The 15,225-nt window shown below is 38.7% G+C and overlaps 1 protein-coding gene across 2 annotated transcripts in view; it reads left to right on the top strand.

The window, feature by feature from the left end:
* Window positions 1-5,513: 5,513 nt before the first annotated feature.
* Window positions 5,514-15,225, top strand: part of CCDC81 (coiled-coil domain containing 81) — a 54,065-nt gene continuing 44,353 nt past the window's right edge. For both annotated transcript variants that reach the window (XM_011938493.1, XM_011938492.1), the window contains exon 1: window positions 5,514-6,022. In XM_011938493.1, coding sequence (XP_011793883.1) covers window positions 5,944-6,022 — 79 coding nt within the window. In that variant the 5' untranslated portion in view covers window positions 5,514-5,943. The remainder of the gene's footprint in view (window positions 6,023-15,225) is intronic.

The following is a 15,225-nucleotide window of genomic DNA, read 5'->3' as shown; positions in this document are numbered from 1 at the left end:
TAGTGTGTTAACTCCTACTTGAAATGGTCTATTTTCAAATAGTCTGACTTGATGAGTTTTCTATATTTTTTCTTTGGGAGATCATTCCACAGCTTAATTTCAAGGTAATCTCACTTATTACCTTAGCTAATTTACTTTTTTTCATTTGTGTTGTAAGAAAATGAATGCATCTTTGCAGTTTCATCTGTCAAAAGCTTCTAAATGGCTGTCACTCAATCACATTAATCATTCCATAGCCAGTCTTTCTGTGGTTATCCTTTTAGTTATTTGATAGCTTTCCCCTCTCTCTCTGAGAAATTTCTCTGATTAGTTGTTATCTGACATATGGATTACTTATAACATATAATGAAATTCAAACTTCTTTTTAATATAATACAGAAGAATATAGTGGTGATTAGGTCATTTTCTTATTCAAGGCCTTCAGGAACTATCCACATCTTCCAAATAAAATTCAAGCTTCTTTGTTTAGCATTCAGGCTAATCATCCCAGTTAGAAGTTGATACAGTTTGAATATTTGTCCCCACCAAATCTCATGCCGAATTGTAATCCCCATGTTGCATGTAGGTGGGGCCTGGCAGTGAGCATTTGGATCATGGGGGTGGATCCCTCATAACTTGGTGCTATCTTCATGATAGTGAATGAGTTCTTATGAGATCTGGCTGTTTAAGTGTGTGGCACCTTCCCCTACCCACTCTCTCTCTTGAACCTACTTTCACCATGTGATGAGCCTACTCTTGTTTTGCCTTCCACTATGAGTAAAAGCTCCCTGAGGTATCCTCAGAAGCTGGACAGATGCCAGCACCATGCTTGTACAGCTGCAGAACCATGAGCCAATTAAACCTCTTTTTAAAATAAATTACCCAGTCTCAGGTATTTCTTTATAGCAATGCAAGAATGGCCTAATAGAGATATAAATTTTCTCCCCTTAATTCCCATTACACTGTCTTCATGTCTCAAACATGACATTAAACATATGCTATGGTTTGGATATTTGTCCCTTCCAAACCTCATGTTGAAATTTGATCCCCAATGTTGGAGATGAGGCTTAATGGCAGGTGTTTTGGTCATGGGAGCGAAACCCATGAATAGATATATGACCTCCCTAGGTAGGGAGTGCTCACTCTATTAATTCCTCAGAGCTGGCTGTTAAACAGAGGCTGGCATCTCCCTTACCTGTCTTTTGTTTCCTCTATCACCAAGTGATCTCTGCACAGCTGGCTCCCCTTTGCCTTGGCCTTTTGCCATGAGTGGAAGCAGCCTGAGGCCCTCACCAGATGCAGATACCTAGTCTTGAACCTTCCAGCCATTCTTAATTGTGAACCAAATAAATATGTTGTCTTTATAAATTACTCAGTCTCTCAGGTAGTCCTTTGCAACACAAAACAGACTAAGGTAACAAAGCTTTACAATACAGTTGCAGTGCACAAGTACATAATTTATGTGGATTCAAGTCTAAGTAAAACTTAAAGAGAATACTTTAAATTGAAATAGTTCAGTTTTAACTATCAGTCCTGTATCATTCAGGTTCAATCAGAGAAGCAGGACCTGTAAGAGTGATAGAAAATATAAAATTTATTATGAGCACTAGCCCTCACATAGTTGTAGGAGCTGATTAAGTCATCTCTGTCTGGTGTTGGCCTCTGTGTCTGGTGTAGGGCCTAAAGCCAGCAAGGCTAATAGGAAGAAAAGATGGTCATGAAATGGGGAAGAATAAGGAAAGATTGGAACTGGTGAGAACAATCTGGAACCCACAAGTGAAACCGCCTTTGCAAAAATTATGACAGTGAAAAAAATCTGACATAGTAAAATTATGGCAGTAAAAGAAATCTGTCCTAATTAACTCCATCTTGCTTCTAACCTCCAAGCTGCCCTTGTTCGTTCCTGGGCATAGGCTGAACTAACTAACGTGGGAGGAATTTACAGTTTAACTTTGAAACAAAGATGGTAACAGTCCCTCCCTGAAACAAACTTCCTCCTTTCATGGGGACCAGATTGGCCTTTATAAAACCAACAAATTAGCCACAAGCTCAGAAACCATGGCCTAGGAGTCATGCAGCCAGAGGCCACAAGATTGCTAACCTCCCCAATTGCCCCTATAGGTAACATTACTATTGTAAAACCTAACATTGATGTTTGAACCGATTTTTCTGACCCAGCATTCTGATGGATTAGCTGGCACATCCCAGACTGAAAAACCGGCTCATCTGGTCTTGTGGCCTCCACCAGGAACTGACTCAGCACAAAAGGATAGCTTCAACTTCCTATGTTTTCATCCCTGACTCAAACTATCAGCATTCCCCATTCCCTAGCACCTTTCCTACCAAACTAAAAAACCCTAGCCTCTGAATTTTCAAGGAGGCTGATCTGAGTAATAATAAGACTCTAGTCTTCCATTTAGCCAGCTCTACCTGTATTAAACCCTTTCTCCATTGCAACTCCCCCATCTTGATAAATTGGTTTCATTCCAGTAGGCAAGAAGAACCCATTGGGCGGTTACACACAGGCAAACTAGATCCTGTGAGGACAAATTGCAGCCTACATCTGTATTTCCTTGCGTCCAACCTCAGTGATGTGAGGGACTTACAGGATTAGGTAGTGCCTTTGGCAACACTGCTGCACATGTACTTGGTCTAAGATTGAGAGAAGCAGAATGAGGAGACCTGGCAGGAGTTGCAGAGCTGCAGGCCAGGCTGCTGGCCTATGCCTACATGGTGAGCCAGCAGATCGGTGCCTAGCCCTACCATGACCTTTAGGACTTCAGATCAAATGGCTGCTGCTTTACTTCTGCCTTCCAAATCTCACGCACATTCTCTTTTGACAACCCTAACCTAGAATCATACAGGAAAGGGAATTCTGGAAAATGTAGTTCTATCTTAGCTAAGTCGACACTCTATGAAGCTACTGCAAGTCTGTTTCTGTATAAATCCTTGAGTAAGCAAGGGACAGAAGATATGTATCTGCTATATTTTCAATCTGTCTCAGTTCATGAGTGCGTATCATAGTGTTAGCATGGTACAATGTTGAGTACATACAATTAATTCTATTTGGTTGAATTTTTAGAATAAGACTGCTTTCCTAAACTCTAGCCAACTGTTTCATTACATCTCTCCTGAAGAAAGTGATCTGCACCAGTGTGAGGGGAGAAAGATTGTTTGTACTGGGTCTATAAACTGAGAGATGGCATATGTGGGTCTCTGATATGGTCCCCTCCTAAGAAGGGATTTCTAGAGTAGTTTTCTCACATCCAATTTTCAATTTACACTTTGACTTTGAAACCCAATCCTGATTTTAGAACCTCCTGCAATAAATATTTGTTAAAATGGTGAAAAATGAATTGTGAACTTCTTGTCTGTAGGGATTTTCTGGTAAGTGTCTATATTCCTTTTAGCAACTGGCAAAGTGCTTGGCACAAATTAAGTACTCCATATAGATGTGGGTTAAATTATTTATTGCAAATTTCTATCTTGGTGTTGTAAAATGAGTATTATGCTTTCTTTTTCAGTAGTTTTTCAAGTTGCCTTTAACATAAGCCACTTAATATTGTGTGTGCCTTGGGGCTTGGGTAAAAATGACTGCCCATTCAGTGTGGGTTTTGCAAGGCAAGTTGGAGCTTGCAGAAAAGTAAATGTACATTGAAATACTTGGGAAAATTTTGGCCCTATTTGTTTCCTTCAGTGTTTGCATAAATTCCTACACTCTACCTGTACCTCTCTCTCCTCCTCTCTTTGATAAATTATCTTAAATATTATAAAGTAGTTCATGCTCTCGTTAAACAGTAAATAAAGGAGAAAAGTGAATATAAAAGTTCTTGAAATGCCTCCTCCACCATACACAATTTTGCATGATTCAAAATTCCACTGTTGATATTTTTGGTATGTATCTTTCCTCAAATATTCCATATGTTTACAAAAATATATACGAATATGTATGCATACTTATATGCTTACATTTGAAGGAAACAGGATTACATTACATAAAAATACTATGCTGCTACTGGTTTTTACTTATGATATTTTGAAACTTTTTCAACATCAGCACATAAACATGCAGTTTTAAGTAAACTCCTGAAATGTATTCCAATGTATGTAGTCACAATTTAACCAGTTCCCTATGATGGTCATCTTAGGCTGATTCTAAGAATTAACATTATAAACAATGTTGCATATACATATATCTTTGTATTTATCATGCCAATATAGCCAAGGAGTAAATCTGTAGCAGTGGAAGTACATGGTTTGCCTGAGTTTTGTTAGCAACTGAAAAGTATGTATTTTCAGGATATATAATATTTATAGCTCACTAAAAGTTTCTAGTCAACACAGGGTTATGCGTATCTACACCGCCTCTTTTGTCAAGAGACCTTTGACAAAAAGAAAATAAGACCTTGGAAGAAAAGTCTTTGTCCTTATTCCTCTTAGAGCTTCCTTTAGCCATCTGCAATTCACTGATAATTAGCATCCACCACCATCTCCTGGAACTGAAGATAGCTTTTCTAGAGATTAAAAGTATCACTATATTTAATTCAAAATCTAATGCATTGTAAAACAATTATTTTTATAATTCCATTATCTTAATATGGAACAATAATGCCGATATTGCCACTAAAAATTAGCTGGCATTATCTATTAAAATTGATCACATGCATTTCTCATGAGCCATGAATCTACCCCTATATACAAATCAGAAATGAGTACATGTATCTGTCAAAAGTGTTCTGTGAGAATGTTTGCAGCAGCATTATTCCCAGTAGCCTCAAAGGGAAACAACACAAATGCCCTTCAACAGTGGAATGCATAAATTGTGCCATACTCATAAAAAGGAATAATACACAACAGTGTAAATGAAGAAATTATTACCATAGAAACTACGGATGAACCTCATGAACATAATGTGAATTTGAATAGAGCCAGACACAAAAGAATACATAATATATGATTCCAAAGAATCAACAGGAAAAATGAATCTGCAGTATGTGTTGGCTAATGACTGGAGGGGTAATGAGGTGCTGATCTGTGCAATGTGCTAGCACTCTATTTTTTGACTTGGATGGGTTTTGCATAGGTATCTTCAGCTTGTGATAATTATCAGCAGAGGGGAGAGTATGCACACAATTCTTCAGGATGAGATTGGTGACATGTAGAGAAAAGGGGGAAATGGCTGTAGTTTAAAAAAAGTCAATTTCCTCCTCCCCACTTCTCCAGCTCTCCATTTCCTAGGAAGAGAGCCCAGGGAAAAGCAAACCAAGAAACAAATTCGAGCTCAAACTCTCAAACAGATCTGGAGACTCAAATATCCATCTCTCTGGGCAAAAGGCATTCCTAGATTTGTCCAAGGTACAAAAACTACCACTCTAACCACGTTTCTTCGCTGCCCGGGGTCAGATAAGTAAAAACCAATTATTTATTTATTTTTAAGTTACTTCCAACCTCGCTGTCTCGAGCTTCCGAATCACCTAGGCAACCTGGAAGCTGCCCATCTAAGGGGGTGAGGTCGAATCCCAGCCTTGACGCCTTAGCAACCGAGCGAGTCTTTCTCGGGTCCCAGCAACGTGCCCCGCCCTTTCCTGTCGGGCCTATTCTCCCTGGTGCCCCTCCCTTCCTCGAGGCTGCAGCTCACCCCTCACTGGGTCTCTCCCTGGTCCGGAGGGCGCGGGTCTGCACACTCTCACTCAGTGCGGGACAGCAGTTCCTGCGGCTCCTGCGGTGGGGGCTGCCCGAGAGCCAGGGCAGTGGGGAGGGACGGCGAGAAAGAATGTTTAAATTTATTTAAGAAAGAGGAAAAAAGAGTCAACAGATTCAGGATTTTCGTCATTCTTATTTTTAAGGCACATCCAAAGCTCCGTGGAGAAGGGGCTGGAGGGTGGGAAAATCATTTTTATACACTCCATATAAGAGAGAAGAGACCCACTGAAGATTCAGTACGGAGTCACCTGGAAATTGGAGATGTTGGATACGATCGCCCGTGCCCTGCAGGACCTGGGCAGGCAGGTGCTGCCCACTCTGTCCTCGCTGAGCCAGGAGGGTAAGCGTGTTGGGTAGTGGGGGGTGGCCCTGGAGATTGAACCTTCACCTGCTTGCAGGGGAAGCGGGGAGACCCACTTCCCTATTCCCTGGCTCAGGCCTGGCCTGCAAGTGGCTAAGTTGCCTTGACAACCAGCTGGTAATCACATCAGACCCACACTGGACGCCCAGAGACCCTTTTCTGGTTTTGATTAAACCAGGTGATGCATAGACAGCGCCAAGTAAGTGATCAATAAAGCGACTAGCACAAAGTAAGTGCTCAATAAAGGTTAGGTAAAAACAAGCATTCCCACCCCACCCACGGGGATGGATCACAACCCTTTTGCCTACCTAGAGAAAAGAGGTGCAGGGACCCTAAATGGCTCCTTTTGAGAGTTCCTGCAAAGACGGTTGCTTTTGTTGCCTTTGACATCATGTGGTTGTATTAAGAAAATGAGATGATCATAAAAAGATACAGGGTAAGTACTTTGGAAGGGGACGTGGCACCTTCTCAGAGAAAACTCATTAGGCTTGGTTAGTAGCAAGACAAGATCTGTTTTTAGCATCGTTTGTAGAAGAGTCACCCCACAGTGAGGCTGAGATCTGTCTGCAAACCATAGGAGCACTTTGGAAGAAAGGTGCTGCAGGAATGCAAACTCTTATTATTATCAAACCACTATAACATAGAGATGTTGCTTAGGTTTTAACCAAATGACCGCAGGAAACAAATATGAACAGATACTTCTTTCTCTTTCCCTGCATCACTCCTATCTTTTCCTCTGAAAATCATCATGAAAGAAGCATTGAAGATAATGGTTTAATGAATTTAAAAACATTTGCTATATTTGTAAATTTATATATAGTCATTCAAGTAATTTTGAAACCTTGCTATATGCTGAGCACTAGTTAACTTATAGTGAACAAAAATCTTGGAATTTACTGTTTAGTGGGGAAGATACACATTAATCAAATAATCACACATATCAATGTAAATTTACCATTTGGGTAAATGCTACCAGGGAGGAGGTAAATGGTACAGTAAGAAATTTTTTAAAAGATGATTTTTTAGAGCAGTTGCAGGTTCACAGTAAATTAAGAAGGAGGGACAATGTATTAGTTTATTCTTACACTGCTATGAAGATACTATCCCAGACTGGGTCATTATAAAGGAAAGAGGTTTAATTGACTCACAGCTCTGCATGGCTGGGAGCCCTCGGGAAACTTAAAATCATGGCAGAAGGGGAAGCAGCCATGTCTTACATGACAGCAGGAGAGAGAGAGAGAGAAGCCCAGGGGACTAGGGGAAACCGCCATTTATAATACTCTCAGATCTTGTGAGAAATCCCTCACCATCATGAAAACAGCATGAGGAAAACTGCTCTCAGGATCCAATCACCTCCCACCAGGCCTCTCCCTCAACACCTAGGGATTACAATTCAAGATGAGATTTAGGTGGGGACACAAAGCCTAACCATATCAGACAGAGATGTCCCACATATTCTCTAACCTCACACTTGGATAGACTCTCCTATTGTCAACATCCCCCACCAGACTGGTACTCGAGTTACAATTGAACTTTCATCGACACATCAAAATCACCCAAGGTTCATAGTTTACATTAGAGTTCTTTCTTGGTGTTGTACATTCTATGAGTTTGGACAAATGTAAAATGACATGTATTTGTCATTGTAGTCATATAGAGTATTTTCACTCCCCTTTATTCTGCCTATTCACCCCTACCCCCAATCCCAAACTCTGGAAACCACTGATCTTTCCATTGTCTTCATAGTTTTGCCAGTTCCAGAATGTAATATAGTCGGAATCATACACTGTAAGCCTTTTCAGATTGGCTTCCTTCACTTAGCAATATGCATTTAATATTCCTCCATGTCTTTTTTGTGGCTTGATAGCTCATTTCTTTTTAGTTCTGAATAATATTCCATTATCTAGATGTACCACAGGTTTTTTTTTTTTTTTTTTTTTTTGAATCTATTCACCCACTGAAAAATGTCTTGGTTGCTTCCAAGTTTTGGCAATGATGAATAAAGCTGCTTTAAAGATCTGTGTACAGGTTTTAAAAAATGGGATGTAAGTTTTCAATTCACTTGGGTAAATACACAGGGACATAACTGCTAGATTGTATGGTAAGAGGATGTTTAGTTTTGTGAGAAACTGCCAGACTGTCTTCCAAAGGGGCTATACCATGTTGCATTCCCAAGAGCAATGAGTGAGAATTCTTGTCGCTCCATGTTATTGTCAGCATTCGTTGTTGTATTTTAGATTTTGGTCATTCTAATAGATGTGTGCATTGGTATCCCATTGTTTTAATTTGCATTATCTTGATGATATATAATGGAGAGCACCTTTTAATGTGCTTGTCATTTTTTGATGATATATATATAAAGGGCTTTGGCTCATTTTTAAATTGAGTTTTTCTTCTCTTAGTGTTAAGTTTTAAGAGTTATTTGTATATTTTGCATGACAGTGTCTTTTGCAAATATTTTTTTCCAGTCTGTGACTTGTCTTCTCATTCTCTTGACATTGTTTTTCACAGAGCAGAAGTTTTAAATTTTAATGAAGTCCATCTTATTACTTCTTGCTTGGATTATGCCTTTGGTGTTTCATCTAAAGTCTTTTCTATACCCAAGATCATCTAAGTTTTGTCCTATGTTATCTTCTAGGAGTTCTACGGTTTTGCACTTCATATTTAGGTCTATGATTCATTTTAAGTTAATTTTTGTGAAAGATGTAAGGTCTGTGTCTAGGTTCATTTATTTTTTTCTCTTTTGCATGTGGATGTCCAGTTGTTCTAGCAATGTTTGTTTAAAAGACATCTGCTCCATTGTATTGCTTTTCCTTCTTTGTCATAGATAAGTTGACTGTATTTATATGGGTCTATTCCTGGGCTCTCTTTTGTGTCCTATTAATCTATTTGTCTATTGTTTTGTCAATAACACACTGTCTTGATGACTCGGCTTTATTGTAAACTTGAAGTTGGGTAGTGACAGTCCTCTGACTTGTCCCATGTGTTATGTAGATGCATATTATTTAGTTCCCATGTATTTTGGGATTTTCCACTTATCTTTCTCTTATTCATTTCTACTTTAATCCCGTTGTAATCTGAGAGCAGGCATTGTATGATTTCTATCCTATTTGTTAAGGTGTGTTTTATGGCCCAGAACATGGTCTGTCTTGGTCAATGTTCCACGTGAGCTTGAGAAGAATGTGCATTCTACTGCTGTTGGATGAATTAGTCTGTAGATATCAACTATATCCATTTGACAGATGGTGCTGTTGAGTTCAACTATGCCTTTGCTAATTTTCTGCCTGCTGGATCTGTTCATTTCTGATAGGTCAGTACTGAAGTCTTCAAGTATGATAATGGATTCATTTATCTCTTCTTGCAATTCTATTAGTTTTTGCCTCATGAATTTGACAACTATTTTTAGGTGTACACATATTAAAAATTCTTATGTCTTCTTGAAGAATTGACCCTCCTATTATTATGTAATGCTCTTTATTTCTGACAACTCTCCTTGATTTGAAGTCTGTTCTAAAATTAATATAGCCACTCCTGCTTTCTTTTGATTAGCATTACCACGCTATATTTCCTCCATCCATCTACTTTTAACCTATATGTTTTTAGATTTAGATTGGGTTTCTTTTAGACAACATATAGTTGGGTTTTGTTTTTTGGTCACTCCAAAAATCTCTGTCTTTTAATTGGTACATTTAGCCTATGTTCAAAGTGATTACTGATATAGCTAGATTAATATCTACCATATTTGTTTTTGTTTTCTACTTTTTGCCCTGGTTTTTTGTATCTATCTTTATTTTCAACTGAGCATTTTATGACTCCATTTTCTCCTTTTTTAGCATATCAGTTATATTTTTTTAAAAAACTGCCTTAGATTACAATATATATTTACAATCAATTCAAGTCCACTTCCAAATAACACTGTACCACTTCACAGGTAATGTGATTGTTTTACAATAACAAAACCTTAATTTCTTCCTCCCATCCCCTGTATCATTGCTGTCATTCATTTCATTTCACTTATAAACATAAATATATATGATATATGCATAAGCATACATAATTGAATAATTATTGCTATTATTGGACAAACTGCTATCTATTAGGTCAGCTAAGAATAATAAACACAGGTGCAGTGGCTTATGCTTGTAATCCCAGCACTTTAGGAGGCCAAGGTGGGAGAATCACTTGAGTCCAGGAGTTCAGGATCAGCCTGGGTAATATAGTGAGACCTTGTCTACAAAAAATTAAAACAAAAAAAAAATAAGGTGGACATGGTGGCACACGACTGTAGTCCCAGCTACTCAGGAGGTTGAGGTAGGAGGATTGCTTGAGAGCCTAGCAGGTGGAGGTTGCAGCGAGCCAAGATTGCACCATTGCACTCCAGGCTGGGCGACAGAGTGAGACCCTGTCTCAAAGAAAAAATAAGTTTTTATTTTACCTTTACTTATGCCTTCTTTGATGGTCTTCCTTTTCTTTTTTTTTTTTTCTTTTTAAATGTAGATCCAAGTTTCTGACCTACATCATTTTCCTTTTCTCTAAGGAACATCTTTCAACATTTCTTGAAAAGCAGGTCTACTAGCAATTAATTCCATTAATTTTTGTTTGTCTGAAAAACAATTTCTCCTTTGCTTTTGAAAAATAATTTTACAGGATGCACAATTTTAGGTTGGTGTTTTCCTTTTATCAACACTTGAAATGTCTTACTGTACTCTCATTTTGCTTGGTTTCTGAGAAGTAGTTCAATATAATTCTTATCTTTGTTTCTCTATAGATGAGGTGTTCCTTCCCCTCTCTCTGCCCAGCTTCTTTCAGGATTTGTTTTTAGCTCTGATTTTCTGTACTTTGAAAATGATATTCCTAGGTGTCTTTTTTGGGCATATATCCAGCTTGGTGTTATTTGAGCTTCCTGGATCTGTGGTTTCACGTCTGACATTAGAGGGAAATTCTCAGTAATTGTTTCAAGTATTTCCTCTATTATTTCTCCCTCTTCTGGTATTCCCATTATGAGTACACACCTTCTGTAGTTGCCTCACAATCCTTGGATACTCTGGGGTTTTTTTTCCAGTCTTTGTTTGCTTTCCTTTTGAAGTTTCCTTGTCACATTTTCAAGCTCAGAGATTCTTTACTAAGTCATATCCAGTCCACTAGTAAGCCTTTCAAAGGCATTTTTCACTGCTGTTACAGTGTTTTTAGTTGCTAGCATTTATTTTTGGTTCTTTCTTAGGATTTCAATCTCTCTGCTTATGTTGCCCATCTGTTCTTGCATGCCGTATACTATATCCATTAGAGCCCTTAGCATATTAACCATAGTTGTTTTAAATTGCCAGTGTGATCGTTCCAACATCCCTGCCATGTCTGGCTCTGATGGTTGCTCTGTCTCTTCATATTGTGTGTTTTGCCTTTTAGTATGCCTTATAATTTTTTCTTGATAGCTGGATGTGATGTACTGGGTAAAAGTAACTTCTATAAATAGGCCTTTAGTAATGTAGGGGCAGAGTGTGCGGGGGCGGGAAAGCAGTCTATAGTCCTATGATCAGGTCTCAGTCTTTTAGTGAGCCTGTGCCTCTGGACTGTGAACTTTACAAATGTTTCTCAGATTTTTCCTTTCTCCTTAGGTGGGAAGAATGGCTAAAGTGGACTGGAGTTGGTCATTTCCCTTCTCCCAGGTCAGTTAGACTCGGATAATATCCCAGCAGGTTAGGCTCCGGTGAACTAGTTTCTTCTGAGGGCAGGTCATTAAGAACAACAGAGTGCTCTGGCATATTTAAAAATGGTATTTTTTTTCTTCCCTCCACCAGAAGCACAAGGAGATTTTTCTCTCATATTTACCTGGATATTTAGCTGTGGGAATCTGGTTGAGCTCTGGGAAGTAAACCTTCCCCTATGTGGGAACCCTCCCTCCATGACTGGGTCCCCCTGGAGGTTTTAACTCTTGGTGTTGTCCACACTAAGCCTCCAGAAATTTGTCAATTACACTTTGGGTTTTCTTACCCAGCATTGGTTCTTGATGCTGTTTCTGCATGTGTGTCTGTTTCAGGAAGCCATTCCTCCTGGTATTTGCATTTCTGTCTCTCCAATTTTTAGGGGCAGCAGTCTGCCCTGTGTCCTCCCTCATGTTACGGATCCAAGAAGAGTTGTTGACTTTTCAGTCCAGTCAACTTTTTAGTTTTTAGGATGGAGTGGTGACTTCCTTACATACAGCACCAAGAAATGGAAGTCAAATGAGAACTTTTAATAGAGAGTAAGGATGGAGGTGTGTGCCAAGAATGACTAAAGAAGGGATAATTTGAGCTGAGTTGTGAAGAACGAGTTGGAATTAAGTAGATGAAATGGACCAGAGAGGTAGAGAGTGGAAGTGAGGTGAAAATGATTTTGGCAAAGGGAATGACGGGGGCAAAAACTTACGGTGAGAGTATGATGTAATGGAGCAACTGAAAGACAGTGGATTGGCTGCTCTGTAGATTTGGGGAGGGAGTGTATTCTAAAGTAGGCTAGAGAGAAAGGAAGGGGTCAAGTAATGCAGGGCCTTGGAAGTCATATTAAGGATGTTGACCTTTATGTTAAGCCTGATGGGAAGCCATTAAGTGTTCTGAGCTGGAGGTCAAGGAGAAGTTGAATGATGCGATCAGTTTATATTTGGAAAAGATCACTCCGGTCGCCAGGTGGGGAATGAATAGGAGGGTCAAGAATACCTATAGCAATAGTCTTGGTGAGAACAAATGGTAGCTTGGTCTAAAACTGGTAACAATAGAAATAGAGAGGAATGCAATGAATGAAGGGCAACTTGGAGGTAAAATCTACAGATTATGGTGATGGACTGGATGTTAGCGGTGAGGGATAAGAGAAGTCTAAAGGATGACTTCTGAGTTCCTGGCTCATATAAATTAATAGATAGTGGTGCCATTCACTGAGACTGATATCCCGGATAAAAGACAAGATTTAAGGGAAGAAAGATTGTGGTTTTGGGCAAGTTGAAGGGCCTTTGTGTGTTATCTAAGTAGGCAGTTGGATAAAGGTCCAGAATCTCAAAGAGGGGGTGGCAAGGAGTCTGGGTCTGTAAACAAACATTTGGGAATCATCCTGAGTGTGGGTGTGACTGCTGAAGTAGAGAGTATAGAGTGAAAAGAGAAGCAGCCTAGGAATGTACCTTGAAAAACCCTACCATTTAATGGTTGGGTTGAGGAGCATAAGCCTGCAAGGGAGACTGAAGAAATGGCCAGACAGTTAGGAGAAAATCCAAATGAGAGTAGTAGTATAAAAGCCAAAAGGAGAAGTGCTTAAAGGCGGAGGGAGTGATCAATAGTGTCAGACATAGCTGAGGGCTCAGAATTAAATATGTTTATTGAATGTATTGACAAAGAGACCATTGGTGACTTCAGCAAGGGCTTTACTGGTAGAATAACAGAAGTCAAAGTCAAACTACTGTTTATTAACTTTCACAAATGATCTATTGCAACAAGGATGAAGATAAACTTAAAACTCAGCAAAACACAGAAATTAACTTTCATCAGTGTACATATTCATCATTGCATATTCCTGCTGCTTCTGTATCTTTTAGCAAAGTTTAATATTATGTAATTATAGTGCTTAGAAGGCCCTGTCATCATTTTACAGATGTGAACTGGGTAAAACTTGAGTCCATGGAGGCAGGAAGGCTGTGGGCCTTCCATGCAGCACACTGTTCTTTCCATTGCATTATGCTCTGGGAATATGTTTCTTTGTTCAAATCATCCTTTCCTATTCTGCTATACTATTCCATATATCAGTATTTTAATTTTAGAAGACAAGTTTTATAACATCAGGAAACATATCTTTTTTTTTGACATTAATGTCTTATTCAAGCATATAGTATTGTATAATTTACAGAACAGACATGTAGTTCTTTTTTTTTTTTTGTAATGATCATATACAAGATACAGTATTCCTGTTACTTGGCACTGTGTTTAAGCATATGGTTTTGAGTGCATGGAATGGTAAGAATTTGAAGCCAAATGAAGGTTGAACTGAATATAGACTATACGTCTAGGGATTAGTTCTTTATAAGAGTGATACTTGGCATTTCAGTGTTTGATTGAAATAAGTAAGAACCCTGGCCTCCCTTAAAATATGAAAGTAGTATATCCTTCAATTTGCTTTTTAGACTTGATATTTTTCATTTTGAGATTTAATGATATCCTCTCTGACTCTTTGGGATGTCAGAAAAAGTCAAATTTAGAAATTACAGTCTGTAAGCTTTCCAAGTCTATTCCGATTGGATTGCAGGGGCCTAAAGCTTCCTAAAGCAAATGATATGCATAGTTTCCTTTCTCTTCAGTGAGAAATAGCAAATTTTAGCTTAGACTAATTAGTTCTGCTCTTATACAATGTTGTCTATTAGGCTTTATGGAATAAAACAATACAGTGGGCTTGAATATATCATCCAAATGAAGAAAGACAAAATCCTCAAATTTTCAATTAAACTCAGCTAAGTCTTTTCACTGGGGTTTGGTTGCAAACTATACACTTTCTTCTGGCTCTAATGAAATCATTTCATCTTCAGAGTAGTTGTTTTCCTAACATATGAGCTTTTAGAGGTGAAAGACTTTTAGAGTCATACATTTAACAATTTTGACTTAATAACTTTGAAAGCTCTCCATGTACATCTGGATACTGAGATTTTGCATTTGTGAATTAATGAAATGTTTGGTCATGATGAAAATTTTAATTCAGTATACAGTTAGGACTGGTTATTAGTCTTAGCAGCCTGTAGTAGAATTCTATGGGCTGTGGGGGTGGGGAGGAGTGGGGAACAAGGTACGGTGGGCAGAGTAGGGGAAATGCCTGATTATAGAAAGTGATTAATGAGGGGCAGAATCTTGGCCCTTGTGCTCATTGTAGCCTGCAGCCCTAATTTTATTAATGGGTGAGTTTCCATCACCAAATTTGTTCCCAGATATTCATAAAAGTCATTGCTACTTCTCATCCATTAAACCTGCCCCTTCCCTGGCCTATTAATAAAAATATTTATAACTCTGATATACCAGAATTAAAAGATTGCACTCTCCGTGCTTTAGTTAGTGGTTTACATTGTTAGAAAAAAATATCAACCAAATAAACCAATAAAACAAGCAGTTTCCAAAGTAGAAAAAGGATTGGGCTTTTGTCACCAACTGCATCTATGTCCCCAAATGACAAGTTGGTTAATG

Source organism: Colobus angolensis, unplaced genomic scaffold (genome assembly GCF_000951035.1).
Source record: "Colobus angolensis palliatus isolate OR3802 unplaced genomic scaffold, Cang.pa_1.0 Scaffold174, whole genome shotgun sequence".
Lineage (NCBI taxonomy): Eukaryota > Metazoa > Chordata > Mammalia > Primates > Cercopithecidae > Colobus > Colobus angolensis.
This window is presented reverse-complemented; position numbering and strand designations above follow the sequence as displayed.